This window comes from Felis catus, chromosome X, assembly GCF_018350175.1.
Source record: "Felis catus isolate Fca126 chromosome X, F.catus_Fca126_mat1.0, whole genome shotgun sequence".
In the NCBI taxonomy this organism is placed as follows: domain Eukaryota; kingdom Metazoa; phylum Chordata; class Mammalia; order Carnivora; family Felidae; genus Felis; species Felis catus.
In genome coordinates this window covers 26125975-26143964 of record NC_058386.1, presented here as the reverse complement: position 1 = coordinate 26143964, position 17990 = coordinate 26125975, and the positions used below count along the sequence as shown (strand labels likewise).

Sequence of the window (17990 nt, the reverse complement as noted above, 5' to 3'; positions counted from 1 at the left end):
CCGGCTGCACACGAATCCAGCTGCGCCACAATCGACAGAACGGCCCCAGAGCCGCCCCTCCTGCTGCCTCTTTAAAAGCACCCTTATGATCCCATTGGGCCCAGCTGGATAATTGAGGCTAATGTCTTCGTCTGGAGATTCTTCAAGTAACCACCTCTACAAAGTTCCTTTTGCCTTGTAACCTAACCTATTCACAGGTTCCAGAAATCAAGATCCGAATAGCTGCCAGGGCGGGGGCTGGGGAGGACAACAGTATTCTGTCTACCCCAGAAAGGACCATTGTTTTCCTCCCGATTGCCAGAAATTTGCCTCTCCACAATGTATCAATTCTCTTTATTCACGATGAATACGCCCATGTTTGCTTATATTTAAAAATGGTTGGTTACTTTTCTGCCTGCTGTCATCCCATGCTGTATATTTTGACTTGTCCGTATACATTAATCCACTGTTTCTCGTGCTCATTTTAGACATCCTTTTCTGGATTCTAATTCCATTTTTATCTTTCTTCTGAAATACGTTTCTCGGGGCACCTGGGTGGCTCAGTCGGTTAAGCGTCCGACTTTGGCTCATGTCATGATCTCGCGGTTCGTGAGTTTGGATCCCACATCAGGCTGTCTGTTGTCAGCACAGAGCCCGCTTTGGATCCTCTGACCTCCTCTCTCTCTACCCCTCCCCCCAGAAACTCTCTCTCTCCCTCTCTCTCTCAAAAAGACAATTAAAAAAAATGTTTCTTTTTTTTTTTTGTCACTATAAATGTGGTATCTGCTCACTCTAGAAGACTTGAATAACACCAAAGTAGAAAGTTGGAGTCCTCAGTCCCCAAATATTCAGGTAACATTTTGAATGAATTTATTTCCAGTCTTTTCTCCATGTACTTTTAAAAAATGGGAGTAGAGTTAATTTACAGTGTTATATTAGTTTCAGGTATACAATATCATGACTCAACAAATCTATACATGACTCAGTGCTCATCAAAATTCCATGTACTTTTTTTTTGTTTTTCATTTCTCTGAGCAGTGATCATGTTATCTTTGAATAAACTATTTTGTCTTTATGTGTTTCACTGACACTATAACAGATCAGAAGTTCTAAAACTAGGAGATTTGTATTGTTTGCCTGGGACAATCTGTTAGTTTTTCTTCCTTCCTCATACACTATTTGAGAATGTCCAATATTCTGTGGACATTTTTGCTATTGTAGACCATTGGGCCAACAGGCTCAGGAAATTGTCTCCATTAACAATAAAGTCTCTTTCTGAGTTGTAACTGTGCACCTAAAGTTTGACATTCAATCAATATAATTTACATTATTTTCCTTCTTCTATTGTACTTGTCCACACTGAAGATCGCCTGCTAGACTTTCATTTACTCACTTTATTTTTTTATATGTTTTTTTTTTTTTAAATTTTTTTTCAACGTTTATTTATTTTTGGGACAGAGAGAGACAGAGCATGAATGGGGGAGGGGCAGAGAGAGAGGGAGACACAGAATCGGAAACAGGCTCCAGGCTCTGAGCCATCAGCCCAGAGCCCGACGCGGGGCTCGAACTCCCGGACCGCGAGATCGTGACCTGGCTGAAGTCGGACGCTTAACCGACTGCGCCACCCAGGCGCCCCTATTTTTTTTTTTTTTTTTTATGTTTTTGAGAGAGAGAGAGAGAGAGTGTGTGAATGAGCATGGGGGGAGGGGCAGACAGAGGAGGACAGAGGCTCCAAAGCAGGCTCCGTGCTGACAGCAGAGAGACTGATGCGGGGCTCAAACTCACGAACTGTGAGATCATGACCAGATGCTCAATCGACTGAGCCTCCCAGGCGCCCCTTTCACTCACTTTAAATTCAAAGAAATCCCACAAATACTCAGTGAGCATGAACTATTATACAACGATGAGACTGACTCTGCCCCCGTATACAGAGCTGTGGTTGGTGCGGTACAATATCTAACAAGCGGTCGAGTGAGACACGTGCGATGACGAAGAATGTTGACGGATTTCCTTTCGATTTATCCCAATTCAGCATCTGCAGTCCTTGCTCATATCTCCTTAAATTTGCTTTCTTGGTTTTTGACCCCCAGCCCCTATGACGGGGCTATAACCAGAATCTCCTCTAAGCACACCGAGAAGCAGGAAACGGATAGGAATGGGCTACCTTCAGTACGGACTTGAGTAATCAACCCTGGCTTTGACCTTGACTAGGCCTTAATCTCAGAGTTGGCATGATGTGTGGCTAAGGCACATTTGGTAGTGAAACCTCTCCCCTCCTTCCCACAGCACTGATTTCTGTCTCTCTGTGCCCAATGTCCCGCCAGGAACAAGTTCAATGTTTGCTAGGGACCTGCAGAGAATACCTGGTAAAATTGTTTTTTGTGATTCGCTAACTTTGGGGATCTAGGAAGATGAAAAAACCAAGTCAAGTGTGAGACAAGTTTTTACAAATTGTCTTCCGCAGGATAGAATTCACTTTGTTTCCTCTTGAAAAACAGAGACGAAAGTCACAGTTCAGGAAGTGAATACTTCAGCTTAAACTGCAAGATGAATTAAAAGATATTTTGTGCCGTCAGGATGTCCTAGCCAAAAGGTTGTGTGATTTTATCAGACTGTTTTCTTTTTCTTTTTTTTTTAATGTTTATTTATTTTTGAGAGAGAGAGAGAGAGAGAGAGAGAGAGAGAGAGAGAGGATGGGGGAGGGGCAGAGAGAGGGAGACACAGAATCCGAAGCAGGCTCCAGGCTCCGAGCCGTCCGCACAGAGCCCGACGCGGGGCTCGAACCCACTGAGCGTGAGATCATGACCCGAGCCGAAGTCAGACGCTTAACCGACTGAGCCACCCAGGTACCCCCAGACTGTTTTCTTAACTAAAATAAAGCTCAGGGTTGGAGGAAGAAGAGAAAGTGGAGTTTGGGCTCTAGAAAGTCAGGAACCTGGACCCACTTTGGGACAACCTCTCGTGACCCCCCCACCCCAAACACACACACATCTGGGGAGGTGGCATGGCTTGAAGGAGGACCATTTTGTGGCAGATGGGACCATAGGAGGCCCGGAAAATGATTTCTGGGTCCCATCTGTAATCTAGAAGCAGCAGACACTTGCGGACCCAAAGGGCTCATGCACATGGGACAGTGGGCCTCTTGGCATTGACCTGTGGTAACCTGTGTCCACTGACGACCCGTAGTCTATGACTTGAAGGTCGGCCACAGACTCCCGCTTTGCCCTCCATCATTCCTTGGCATTGGGCAACATGCCGGGACTGGGGCACAACCCTGAGAAGGACTGAAGACGGTAAGAATGGCCGAGGTAACATTTTCGGCTGCCATGGGAAAATGGACGTTTGCGTTCAGAGAAAGTGTTATTTATTACGCACGTGAGTTTGTGAAGTTGTCGACATGAGACCCCTATTCCTCGGGCCTGTCCTAGGAAGGAATAAGCTCAAGACAGAAACCTCCATCTCTGAAGTGACAGCGTCATGAGAGGGACCAGGAAGAAGCTAGCTTGAGGGCCTGTCGGGGGAGGAAGCGGACAGGAGGAGGCAAGGGAAATAGGGAACTTTCCTCTCTCTTCCAACCCCCCTCCCTTTTTCCTCCCGTTCTCTGCTTCCCTCCCCTGCTCTGTTCCGCTTTCCTTTTTTTCCTCTTTGCTTCTTTTCTCCCTCCTTCCTTTCCTTTCCCTCCTTCCTTTTCTTCTCCCCCCAACTCTCTTCCACTATTTATTTGGTAAAATGCAAATTTCTGAGATTTTTTTTTTAAATTATTTTAATGTTTATTTGTTTTTGAGAGAGAGAGACAGAGCATGAACGGGGGAGGGTCAGAGAGAGCGAGACACAGAATCTGAAGCAGGCTCCAGGCTCCGAGCTGTCCGCACAGAGCCCGACGCGGGCCTCGAACTCAGGGACCGTGTGATCATGACCTGAGCCGAAGCTGGATGCTTAACCGACTGAGCCACCCAGGCGCCCCGCAAATTTCTGAAATTTCAAATATATTTCTCTATTTTATTTGATGAGATGCTAACGAATAAGAAGTCAATTCGTGCACACCGCCTACAAGAAGTTCAGGGGCGCCTGGGTGGCTCAGTTGGTTACGTGTCTGACTCCTCATTTTGGTTCAGGTCATGATCTCACGGCTCAGGGGACTGAGCCCCACACTGGGCTCCACGATGTCAGTGCGGAGCCTGCTTGGGATTTTCTCTCTCTCTCCCTCCCCAGCTCATGCTCTCTCTCTCTCTCTCTCTCTCTAAATAAATAAATAAACTTTAAAAAAAACTTAAAAAAAAAGGAAGGTCAAAGAGTGAACACTCCTTACTTCTGCACCTCCTTGCCTTTTGCTCTCCCTAATCGCGAGTCTCATACTACCCTACATTTATACCAACGTATAGGTTGGTATTTGTAGACAAAGGGTATTCTACTGTCTTGTCCTGGCTTTTGTCCCTTAACGATACGAGCTCCCATAGGAAGGAGCCCTGGAAAAGGTTTAAGTCACAAACGCCCTGTGAGGAGGATGCTCCGAGACCCCATGGGGCTCTCGCTTTCTCTGGGATGGGAAATGTGGAGACCTACACAGCAAATGTCGGTACAGAATAGAAGCATTTAACACTGCCTCCTTGTAAGCCGTATCTTTTCCAGGGGGAAGACTATCCTCACCAAATAAATGAGACTCATTGTTTTTTAGGCACCCGGTGTTTTGTGGCGCATAATTCAGTTGAGGCATGGTATTACCCTGAAAAGGACTCCGTGTAAGTCATTCTTTTGCGACAGGCCTCCTACCATATTGACGCTGGTCCATCAACAACATCTGTGTTGACGCTGGTCCAACAACAACATCCTCATCTGTGGATCAACGCTTCCAGACTGCCTTCTCATCTAGCTCTTATTTCTGTGTCTTGTCCACAAGGATACCGTGATGATTAATTTTATGTGTCAACTAGACTGGGCCACGGAGTGTCCAGAGTTTGGTCAGACGCGATTCTGGCTGTGTCGGTAAGGGGGTCTGGGCGTGATACAAACGTTCAATCAGTAGACTGAGTAAAGCCAATTGCCCTCTCTTCTGTGTGTGTGGCCCTCAGCGAGTCAGTTGGAGGCCCGAATAGAACAAAAAAGTCGACCTTTCCCCAGATAAGAGAGGGCTTCTCTTCCTTGACTGACCTTGAAGGGGGACATTGGCCTTCAGACTCAAATGGAAACACGGCTCTCCCTGGGTTTCTAGTGGGCCAGCCTTCAGAGTGGAACTAGCCCAGGGGCTCTCTTGCTTCACACGCTCTCAGACTCAGGCTGGAGCTCTCCCGTTGGCACTCCCGGGTCTCCAGCTAGCTGCCTGTAGATCTTGGGACTCGTGAGCTTCCCTAATGGCATGAGTCTATTTCACACTATTTTTGCAAAAAAAAAACAAATTTATTTCGTTTTTGAGAGACAGAGAGACAGAAAGGGAGAGCCTGAGTGGGGCAGGGGCAGAGAAAGAGGCGGACAGAGGATCCGAAGGAGGCTCTGCACTGACAGCAGATAACCCCAGGCGGGGCTCGAACGTAAGGACTGTGAGATCACGACCCGAGCTGAAGTCAGACGCTTAACTGACTGAGCCACCCAGGCGCCCCTGTAATACATTTCTTTATGTGTGCGCCCACACACCCTGTTGGTTCTGGTGCTGTGGAGAACCTTAACATAGACAGTATGACACATTTTTCAGATGCCTTCCTGAAAAGACATACTACGTCTATGGCATTTCTTGAGCTATCGGCCTAGTGACTCTCCGAGAGCACAGAGTTTGGTCAGACAGAACGACTTCTCGCTGCATGGATGGCGCCACCTAGTGTTCACAGTCTTCATTTGTAGGCACGCCGCTGCTATCGTTTTAATAGCCTGCTTAATGCCAACTTCAGGACGTACATTTTTTAGACCTTATCTGTATCTTCTACTCTTAACAAATTTGGACATTTATACCTCCCAACTTCTGAAACTTCTCCCGTTTTCCTTTATTTCTGGAGGATGACAAAAGCAGCTACGCCATCATAGTGGATAAGAACTGATAATGCCCTGGGTGATAGCATCTCTGAGTTGGGAGGTTTTAATTCATTGAAAGTGGCTTTTTATACACACACATACATACGCATATACATATTTGTGTATTTTTCGATACAAATGCAACACTTTGTGTTGCAAATCCTTTTAAACTATATTTTTATTTAAAAAAATTTTTTAAACATTTATTTATTTTTGAGACAGAGAGAGACAGAGAGCATGAGCAGGGGAGGGTCAGAGAGAGAGGGAGACACAGAATCCGAAACAGGCTCCAGGCTCTGAGCTGTCAGCCCAGAGCCCGATGCGGGGCTCGAACTCACGGACCGCGAGATCATGACCTGAGCCGAAGTTGGACGCCCAACCAACTGAGCCACCCAGGCGCCCCTGAACTATACTTTTTAAAGTTTTTAAAAATTAATTTTTTATTCTTCCAAATATAGTCAAACTACATGTTCAAGGTGTTTTAAGTTACCTCTGCTTGTTTTAAAATTTACATTATTATAGGATTTAATTATGTCAGAGGAAGATGCGGTATTCATTTTCTGGGCACAGAATCTGAGACTGAAATCGCATCATGAAACACAAAAGGGAAGGCTTCACCAAGGTCATGTGGTGTGGATTCTACTCCTTAAAAAAATAGGGTAGAATTTACTTTTTTAGGGTAGGAGGAAACATTGCTTTTGTCATAAGGCATAGATTAAATATAAAAAAATATGCCATTAATTTCTGAAAACATATAGGGTTGCCGCCAAAAAAAAAAAAAAAAAAAGCAAACTTCTCTAAAGTAGCAAATAATACAAAGTCTGGACTCTGCCATCAGTTTTCCTGGAACGCAATTTCCTAATGGTTTATAAAGAGAAGTAAATCACAGGTGTCTCACAACTTTGGGAAGAAAGATTCGCACGTTCAGCAACTTCTAAAGTTTGTCCACAAAGGACACAGGTAAGTCTGACACTCTCCTGATCCTATGTGGAAGACTACTTACTTAAAATTAATAACTTAATATGGGTCAGGATAAAGTCTGTTAGATTCTAGGCCATAGCAATCCTGCATCCAATGCAACAACAAGACCCATTATCACACCATGAGCCCCATTCACAGTTTAATACCAAAGAAACTGCCATGGATGTTTCAAATGTAATCTAGGCTTTCCACTCATTTAATATCAGATTAATTGCTTCAAAAATTTTTTCTATTACATAAATTATATACTTATATAAATGTTACTGTATGTAATTATTTCATTTGTTCATGAAAAATGGTAGAATTAAAATATCACTACTGGGAATCCTTCAGTGAATTAAAAGGAGCTACGAACTGGGCACCCGTGTCCGCTAATGTCAAAAGAGAGAGAAACCTGGGGCGCCTGGCTGGCTCAGTCGGTGGAGCACGTGACTCTTGATCTTGGGGTTGTGAGTTTGAGCCCCACAGTAGCCACAGAGCTCACTTAAAAATGAAATGTTAAAAAAAAACAGAGAGGAGCCTGAACCTTATATACCTCCCGATGGAAAAATACAGTGCCACACCACGTCAAGATGCCGATTTTCAGAAAACACGAGGAAGAGAGGAATATGTTCAAGTGCACCGTGAATATGCAGTTGGCAAAATCTAGACTAGAGAAAATACTGCAGATCGAATGTGCCAGGTTCTTCAGTCGATAAATTGTAAGGAAAAGAAGGGGGGAAAGGGGAAAGCTGTAGATGCAAAGACTCAAAAGACATCAAATTGTTTCTGAATGGGCAGGACTACACTAGAGTGTCTATGGGTGATACAATTATTAAGAAGGACAAGGATACGATTAGCTTAGAGGTCAAGATTGTGGTTACTTTCGGAAGGGAGGGGAAGCTGGGATTAGGGATGGACACACGGAGTGGCTTCTGCAACGTCTGGCAAATTTCTTTGAAACAAGAGTCAATGAAGCCAATGTATTTTAATTGGCTGACGTGTCTGAAGTGTCTTTGTTTCATCCTTAATTGTTTTCCTTACGGTTTGGAAACTAACTTAGTCACTTTACTTGTCTTGTAGCGTCCTAGAATTTGCTGATTGCATTAACAGAGTATTTTTGTCTTTTAAATTAGTAGTTAGCTCTAGAGGCTTAATCAGATCGAGGAGTGTTTTTTTTTTTTTTTTCAAGAATTCACGGGTAGTGTTGTGTCCTTCCATGAGAAGGCACATAATGGCTGGTTGCCTAATATTTTTATTTAAGATAATATCCTCACAAATGCGAAAATGCAAATATTATAATTTTTAAAAATACTGGGGCACCTGGGTGGCTCAGTCAGTTAAGCGTCCGACTTCGGCTCAGGTCATGATCTCGCGGTTCCTGAGTTCAAGCCCCATGCTGGGCTCTGTGCTAACAGCTCAGAGTCTGGAGCCTGTTTCGGATTCTGTGTGTCCCTCTCTCTCTGCTCCTCCCTTGCTCCCACTTTGTCTCTCTCTCTCAAGAAGAAATAAATATTTAAAAAAATAAAAACAAATATTGAAAAGTATATTTTCCAGATGCTGCCTTTAACTTTTCAATAAATAAACAAGACAAAATGGGTCCAGTACACTGTCTATGATACTTGGGAATGTTTTGCCAAATTTCAATACTATAAAATTAAAGTCTTCTAGGTTAAAAAAAATTTTTTTAATGTTTTTATTTTATTTTTGAGAGAGAGAGAATGAGTGCGAGTGGGGAAGGGGCAGAGAGAGAGGGGGAGACATGGTATCCAAAGCAGGCTTCAGGTTCTAAGCTGTCAGCACAGAGCCCAACGTGGGGCTCGAACACACAAACTGTGAGATCATGACCTGAGCCAAAGTCGGACGCTCAACTGACTGAGCCACCCAGGTGCCCCTAAAGCCTTCTAGGTTTAACTTTTTTTTTTTTTTTTTTTAATTTCTGAGAGACAGCAAGCGGGCGCAAGGGAGGGGCAGAGTGGGGGGGCGGACAGAAGATCTGAGGCAGGCTCTGTGCTAACAGCAGAGAGCCTGACGCAGGGCTCAAACTCATGAACTTAAAGATCGTGACCTGAGTTGAAGTCGGACACTGTTTAACTGTGAGCCACCTAGGAGCCCCTAAAGCCTTCTCGGTTTTATGCTGATAAAGGTAATACATGTATCCATTTAAAAACTAGACCTCCACCAAAGGATTCTTTCCACAAGTTGAACTATTCCAAAGCCCCAAAACAGAATATCAAATTTAAATCTTTTTTTTTTTTTTTTGGCAAAAATAAATTTCCAGTCTTCCTTTTTGTAATTTTCATTTTTAAAATCAACGTTTTCTAGGAGCTCCAATGGTATCCAAGGGGAGACCACTGCATTTTGGACAAAATGCAACCAAATTTGACGGCCAATTTACATAAAAGTTCCATATTAATGAAGGTACTTAGGTTGATGTACAAAGAACTGCTTCAAAAGTGCCAGCATTTCTACAATCTGGTTAATGACAGGAAGCAGAGAAAACTCATATTGCCATGTTAAAGTATTTTTAGTTTTAGAAGTCAGCTTTATTACAAATATTTTAGAGTTCACTTATGCTGTGTCTTTATTAAAATACTTAAAAATATTTACAACTTTCATTTCAATCGGTAGAATATTACCCCTCGTTTGAATGCAGTTATGAATTTTGTGTTCGCTATGACCTATGCTCAATGTTTTTGTTTTATAGGTTTCTTAATTTAGTGAGAACATTGTTCTTACCGTGATGCTGTACCCTACCAAGATTAGTAAATATTTTATCCTGTAAAAAGTAAAAATTTTGTCTTCAAAGTTTAACTTTTTATTATTTTACTATTTTTTTAATGTTTATTTATTTTTGAGACACAGAGAGAGGGAGAGAGAGAAAGAGAGAACACGAGCAGGGGAGAGGCAGAGTGAGGTGGGGGGGACAGAGGATCTACAGTGTGCTCTACACGGACATAAGCGAGCCCCATATGGGGCTCGAACTCACGAACTGTGAGATCGTGGCCTGAGCCGTAGTCAAACGCTCAACCGACGAGCCACTCAGGCACCCTGCCTTCAAAGTTTACCTTTTTCATTGAATTTGTAATACCATTGATCTTAATGTCAGATGTTTATCTTTAACAGAATGAGCACTCAAAGCTTTACTTTAGTTACATAAATTGGATGGAAGAAATTGAACAATTATTGGAATTAATGGCTTTTCTACTTGAAGCATCTGGGGTCATTAAGAAATTCCTCTTCCGCTCACGGCACAAGCATGTTTATAACAATTACATTAGCTTTTTTTTACACATGCACAAGAAAATGTGGAACTGAAAATTAGCAGAATTAATTTAGAATAGGTCTGTGATCTCAATGAAAAGTGGTATGTCCCGTTCCTTCAATCGTCTGCAGGTATGGTCTTAAATAACTATAGAATTTCGTCGTAGTTGCTCCTGCTTCTTGAGCAGATTTCTATTTTCAGGTAGTCAGGGATACCCTTGTGACCCCCGCAGCCGATGGTGCATGTTGACAAAGGTTTCTTCTAAAGTGGCACGGTTACCATTTTTGCTTGAGTAATGAAAATCCAGGTCCTAATTACACTTGATATTCTTCCTTTTTTTTTTCTTTTAAGTTTTTATTTATTTTTGAGACAGAGACAGAGCATGAACAGGGAAGGGGCAGAGAGAGAAGGAGACACAGAACCTGAAGCAAGCTCCAGGCTCCCAGCTGTCAGCACAGAGCCCGACGCGGGGCTCGAACCCACAGACTGCGAGATCATGACCCGAGCCGAAGTCGGACACTCAGCCGACTGAGCCACCCAGGCGCCCCCCTTTTTTATAGACAAAATGGTTTAGCGCGCAAAAAAAAAAAAAATCATCACGATACGGTAAAACACACATGCAATAAATGACACAACTGTGAAGCCAGAGTGTCCCGTGCGTGTTTCACATAAACCTCACTGATGACCGTCTAGGTTTCGCACTGACCTCACTAACTGTCGGCCTGGTGGCACTGTCGGTGGGTATCGATGAGTTTCTCATGGAGGCACACCTAACAGCTGAATTGCTGGGTCACGGGCTACATGAATTTTGCAAATAAGGTGAGAAGTCCATTCTCAGCAGCAACATACAAGACATCTGGTCAATCCACAGCCTTGACAAATCTGATCGTTTCAGTTTGCATGAGATTGTGACGATCGCTTCTGGGCTTGGGGGCTGCTTGAAAGGAAGGTTTTAAATTACTGCTTCAATAACTATAATATTAGCAAGACAATTCAAGCTTATAATACGGTCCTCAAGTCAACTCTGGTAAGTTCTATTTTTCTAGGAATTTGTCCATTTTTGCCTAATTCATTACAACGGATGTGCACTCACACTCATCTTTCTCGTCTCTGCTTTAGCGGACTTAGGTTCCTCTTTTTCATTTATCACTAATTTTGCTGCCTCCTCTCTCTCTCTTGAATCTTGCTGGGAGTATGTCTATTTTGTAATTTTTTTTTTTCTTTCCAAACGACCAATTTTGGTCTTTGTTTCTCTTCTGTGTCATTGTTTTCTCTTTCATTAATTTACACTCTATTTTTATTCTGCATGCTCTAAGTTTAATCTTACTTTCAACAGTCTAATTAATTTGCAGCTTTCCTTTTTCTTTTTTTTTAATGCTTATTTATTTATTTTCAGAGGAGGGGAGAGGGGCAGAGGGAGAGGGGGGGGAAAAGAATCCCAAGCAGGCTCCGTGCTGTCAGCACTGAGCCTGATGCAGGGCTCCATCTCATGAACTGTGAGATCGTGACCTGAGCTGAGGTCAAGATTTGGACGCTTGACTGACTGAGCCACCCAGGCGCTCCTCCCTGAAGTTCTGATATGCAGTATTTTTACTAGAATTTACTTTAAAACATATGACGCTTTTCATGAGGAGTTCTTTAGCAGTGTGTTTTTAAAATTTCTGAAAATATGGATGCCGATCAGCACGAAGGATCTGACATTGCACCCTATGTACAAGGGAGGAAGTTAACCTACCTTAGTTTCATGGATGATGACAGAAGATTTGACACATGGGTCGGAGACAAAGGGATTCTCTCTCTCTCAAAATAAATAAACTTCAAAAAAGAGGATATTTTGTGAAAGTTTATTATTCTGGTTTTTAAAACGATTGTTCTGTGTGTTGTAATATTTCTTTCTGCTTCAGATGGAATCTTTTGAAATGATCTCTCTTGTGAAATTGTCCTGCGCTGCAGATAACCTCGATGTACTCGCTTGTGGACCCACATTTCTTGCGATGCGGGATACTTTTTCCAGTACTGGCGATGGGGAAAGGGTCAGAGGCCAGGTCTCACTATGTGTTTGTTCAAGTGAGTTCAGAGAAGTCACTATGGGGGGAATAAGCCCCCTAGAATGGGGAGCCCCACATTTGATCACTCCTCACTCCACCACACTATTTCTTCACGATGAAGCTTGACCCTCTGTGAGTCCCCCCGCCATACAACATCTGGAGAAGGCACCCGCCCCGGAGGTTGGGAGTCAAGTGGGAAAGTCAATGCGGGAGATGACCTATTTTCCTCTGATCCTCAGCACTGTCCATGCACTGCCCTGATTTAACTGCTGAAAAGCCCCATGCCAGGGGTCCGAAACTCCGATGGGGTGGTCCACAGTCTTCTCTATACCTGGAGAGTCTCCCTCAGAGAGCAATCTCGGCTGAGGGACCCAGGTGTCCTAGTTCAGCAGCTTGGCTGATACTGAAACTTGAACTTGGGATTATTTTGGAGGAATGAGTTTCATAATCACTGTACCTATTCATGGCCCCTCTGCAGTTGAGAGCATGTGAAATACTCAAAAGTGCTGTAAGGTAAAGTGTTCAAAAGAATCAGTTACGCGAAATTTCTTATTGCAACTTTAACCATTTGAGGAAATTTAACTAGGACAGCATTTAATGTCCCTGCGTTTAAGAAAAAAATGACTTTCCCTGTGTCTTTCACTCGGCATATATGTTTGATATGGTGAACCTCAAAGTCCAGGGAGGGGTGATTCTTAAACACAGAAGTCACTCAGGCTTCAAAGGTTTCATTAACAAATGGAAACACATTTAGTTTAAATAAACATTGTAAAAGGTTAAAGTAGCTCAGTGATCAAAAACGCAAAGTGAGGCGACGAGAAGAGACCACCATTTATCAATCAAATTAGGAAAAACTCTGTCAGGATTCTTATTTTGGGCAAGTGTGCAGTGGATGAAAGCTTGGAGGGAATCTTATAACGGCATGGAAGTGAAATATATAGGTGCAAAACTTTAGGAAATAGTACGAAGTGAGTGTTCCGAGTGAAAAATGCAGGTGACACGGTTTCATTTCTGGGACTGTATCCCAAAGAAAGAGTAAACAGTTCTACTGTGGTTTAAGCAAGTCTTATTATCTGGACTTAAACGGCGAATCTTTATATAATGACCAAAAAGATACATTTATACATCTGAGAAATTTCATAACTTCCAACTAAGGACCTATGTGACTTTTCTCTCACCCGTCCAGCCCCCTCCTTTCATGATCACTTTTGATTTGTGGCTTTCCAAGGAACACTTACTTCGTGTATTTAGGTGTATGGGACTTCCCCAGCTGGTCTGATGCACATCAATCTTTATTTTATTTTCTTAATTCTTTTTTTTCCTTTTTTAAAAATTTAAATTCAGGTTAGTTAACAGACAGTGTAGTCTTGGTTTCAGGAGCAGAACCCAGTGACTCATCCCTTACGTATGACACCCCGTGCTCATCCCCACAAGGGCTCTCCTCAATGCCCATCCCCCGTTTAGCCCATCCCCCCTACCCAGCTCCCCTCCAGAAACCCCCCGTTTGTTCTCTGTAGTTAGGAGTCTCTTATGGTTTGCCCCCCGTCTCTGTTTTTATCTTATTTTTCCTCCCTTTAGCCTGTGTTCATCTGCTACGTTTCTTAAATTCCACATGAGTGAAATCATGACCTTCTTCTTTCTCTGACTTATTTCGCTTAGCATAATACGCTCTAGTTCCATCCACGTTGTTGCAAATGGCAATATTTCATTCTTTTTGACTGCCAAGTAGTATTCCGTTGTGTGTGTGTGTGTGTGTATGTGTATATATATATATATATGTATGTATATATATATATATATACACACACACACACCACATCTTCTTTATCCATTCATCAGTCGATGGACATTGGGGCTCGTTCCATAATTTGGCTATTGTCTATAGCGCTGCTGTAAACATTGGGGTGCATGTGTCCCTTCAAAACAGCATCCCTGTATCCCTTGGATAAATGCCTAGTAGTGCAGTTGCTGGGTCATAGGGTAGTTCTATTTTTAATTTTTTGAGGAACCTCCGCACTGTTTTCCAGAGTGGCTGCACCTGTTTGCATCCCCACCAGCAGTGCAAGAGGGTTCCCCTTTCTCCATATCCTCGCCAACACCTGTTGTTTCCTGAATTGTTCATGTTAGCCACTCTGACCGGTGTAAGGTGGTATCTCAGTGTGGTTTTGATTCGTATTTCCCTGACGAGGAGTGATGTTGAGCATCTTTTCATGTGGTCGGTTGGCCATGTGGATGTCTTCTTTAGAGAAGCGTCTATTCATGTCTTCTGCCCATTTCTTCCCTAGATTATTTGATTTCTGGGTGTTACATATGGTCAACTGTTTATGGATTTTGGATTAACCCTTTATCTGATAAGACATTTGCAAATATCTTCTCCCATTCCATCAATTGCCTTTTAGTTTTGTTGATTGTTTCCTTCACCGTGCAGAAGCTTTTTATCTTGATGAGGTCCCAATAGTTCATTTTTGCTTCTGTTTGCCTTGCCCCCAGAGACATGTCTAATAAGAAGTTGCTGCTGCTGAGGTCAAAGAGGTCGCTGCCTGTTTTCTCCCCCAGGATAAAAAACCCCACCTTCAAGTTCTGACTACTAAAATAGCATTTTTGAGTGAAGAAAAATTTCCAGTTGGTTTGATCGTCACGCCAACTGAGGCAAAAATCTCATCATTCACATATAAGAAAGAAAAGCACATCGATGTTTTTTCTTCTGGGAGAAAAAGATTTCAACATTCTCACAGTTTCCATTAGTGTGTCCCAGAATTCTAATCGTAAGGGCGCCTGGGAAATAGTTTTTGCTTTCCAGCCACTACAGGACAGAAAGAGGGTCAAATGGATATTGAATGCCAAGCCACTGTACCATCACACATAATAAAATCCAGCCCCAGGGGACTGCATGATATTGATAATGAGAAGATACTGTTGCTTCCCCTCGATCTCCTGTGACCCTTTTAATTGTTTCCATACACCCTTCCATCAGCTTTCGTGTGCTTAGCTTTGAACCTCCTTTCTACCTGTCAGTTGGAAGCCCGCCATTGGACTCAAGTCCGTTTTGCCCACAGGTGCGGAGACGTGGAACTGTGTAGGAGTTTCTGTACCTCTGGGGTGGCCTGTTAGGGACTGAACGTGCGTGCTGTTCCCCATCACCCAATTCATTTGTGGAAATCCTAACCCCCAAGGTGATGGTATTAGGAGGCGGGATGTCTGAGAGGTGGGATGAGGGGGGGGGCCCTCATGATGGCATCACTGCCCTTATAAAAAAAAGACCCCGGAGAGTTTTCTCATCCTTTCTCCCAGGTGAGGACCCGGAGAGATGGTCCCCTGTGGGACTTCCCGAGCTTCCAGAAGTGGGAGAAATAAATGTTCGTTGTGTAAGTCTCCCAGTCGGTGGTATTTTTGTTATAGCGGCATGGAGTAAGACACAACCCTCAGCCAACAACAGCTGAAGAGCGCACTCGTGGGAAAGCCTCACCCCCTCGTCTCTAACTGGGACAAACTCCAAGGCCCTACGCTCGCAGAGTTGCCCTGCGGGACCAGGCTGCAGCTGTCTTCCTAAGCATCTGGCCTGCAATCGCAACCTTGCTCGCCTTCTCCTGCATTTTTAGCCTGCTGCCTCGTTCCCACCCTTTTACCCGTTTATCCCAAGAGCACTTCCTTCTTCAATCCAATGCACAGGGATCCTTGCCATGGAGTACGTTTCTAGGGAACCCAACCCCCAAATGCCCCATCCATCAATAAGGATCATAAGAAGGGCAGCAGAGGTGGATACGGAGGGAGCAGGTGGTCGGGTATGCATCCTGATCTCCCTTGTCTAACGCTGGAGCGTAAAACAGGAAGTTCCGATAGACACGGCAGATTATGTCACTTAGCATCCATTGCAAACGCCTTTGAGCTTACTTCCCCGTACAGTCAAAGCCGGACATCTAAAAACGACATTTCTCAGATTTCCCCGTCTCTGGACTTCTGTATGTGACCCAGTTCCTTGCACCCATTAGTGTTGAAACCGGAGGCAGCAACATCACCTAATGGTTGCACAGGAGGAGTTGTTTATCTGGAAAGTACAGGGGCTGACGCATTTGATGTTCAGCTGTGACAGAGTTTCTGGCACCCAGTGCCAAAGAGCTCAGTGGTGGGTCCGTGATAGAATTGACTATTTTATTTTCCCAGAATGTATTAACTCTTTTTTTAAGTTTGTTTATCCTGAGAGAGGGAGAGAAAGAGGAGACACGGAGAGAGAGCACGAGCCTGAATGGAGGAGGGGCAGAGAGAGAGGGAGAGAGAGAGAATCCCACAAACGGTGGCTTGGGGCTTGACCTCACAAACGGTGAGATCATGACCTGAGCTGAAATCAAGAGTTGGATGCTTAACAGACTGAGCCCCCCAGATATCCCTGTATTAACTCTAAATACAGTAAAACCTTGGTTTGTGAGCATAATTCGCTCTGGAGACATGCTTGTAATCCAAAGCACTTACACACCAAAGTGAATTTGCCCCTCAGAAATAATGGAAACGCAGATGATTTGCTCCACAACCCAAAAATATTCATATAAAAATGGTCACAATACTGTAATATAATAAAAACAATAAAGAAAATCAAAACATAAAGAAAAAGGAACAAATTAAACTGCCCTCACCTTTGAAACCCTTCGTGGCTGGTGTGAGGGTGACAAGAGAGAGGAGGGTTACTGTGCAGGGCCACTGTCACTATCACTAAAGGATTCACTGCTATCTGTTGGCTCAATGGAATCTTTTTTCTGCGCAACTCTAACAAGGAACCTACCGGATGACACTTACTTTTGCCTCCTTTTGAGGATTTCATGGAAATGTGACTGTGCATTGACGATTACCCACAATCTCGCAGAGAGAGAGAGAGAGAGAGAGAGAGAGAGAGAGAATTCAAGTAGGGAAAAGGGGCAGAGGGTGAGAGAAAGAGAGAGAGGGAGAGAGAGAATCCCAACTAGGCTCCGCACTGTCAGCACAGAGCCCGATGTCGAGCCCTATCACAGAGCAGTGAGATCATGTCCTGAGCAGAAATCAAGAGTCCGACACTTAACCGACTGAGCCACCCAGGTGCCCCTGTACTCACGTACTACTTGTATTGTAAGACATCACTCGTTTACCGAGTTAACATTTACTAGAAATGTTTGCTCATCTTGTGGAACTCTCGTGGAGCAAGTTACCCGCAATCCAAGGTTTTAGCGTGCTTCGATCCTGAGAGTATAAGCGTCTAGGTGCACCCTTTGGTCCTTTTAAAATGACTCCCTAACATACTTTAATACACACTTTGTGCTAAGTTACTTCATGAATCCTACTGGCTGCAAGCACGAATCCTAGCAGACCCAAGAGGTATTTAAAGAGGGTGAAGATAAAGCTGAGATGGGGTCATTTTCCCACTTGCCCCAGAAACAAGGCACAATGGAGTGATCAAAAAGAGGACTAGAGCTAGTATCCCCAAGCTGCACGTCCCCAGTGGGTTTCCTATAGTCTAACTGGGTGATATACCAGAGTGGGTTGCTATGGCTCTGGTGTAACTGAATGATCATCACAGGATGCTGTAGATTATGAAAAGAGCCACGAAATATTCCTTTCTCTCTGTCATGCTCCTTTCCAGTGTGTATTTTAGGGAGGTGTATGATGCAGTGAAGGCGGACACACGTCAAGACTCCAGAAGTTTCTCAGGCACCACTGGGAGCTCAGATCGGGCAAAGTTGTCAGTAAAACAGGTCACTGCACCAGCCCCAATT

The 17990-nt window shown here is 43.7% G+C and overlaps 1 protein-coding gene across 10 annotated transcripts in view; it reads right to left on the bottom strand.

Annotated features, from left to right (window-relative positions):
* The window catches only part of LOC109496468, a 348709-nt gene that overhangs the window by 92719 nt on the left and 238000 nt on the right, over window positions 1-17990 (bottom strand). For 2 of the 10 annotated variants that reach the window (XR_006592828.1, XR_006592829.1), the window contains one exon: window positions 10692-11138. The exons of 7 other annotated variants lie outside the window; for them this stretch is intronic. Coding sequence is in view for 1 of the 3 variants with exons in the window: in XM_045050327.1 (XP_044906262.1) it covers window positions 11065-11138 (74 nt within the window). In the remaining 2 variants the exon portion in view is untranslated. Of the gene's footprint in view, window positions 1-10690; window positions 11139-17990 lie in introns of those variants that run through there. One more of the 10 variants, XM_045050327.1, reaches the window with a different exon arrangement.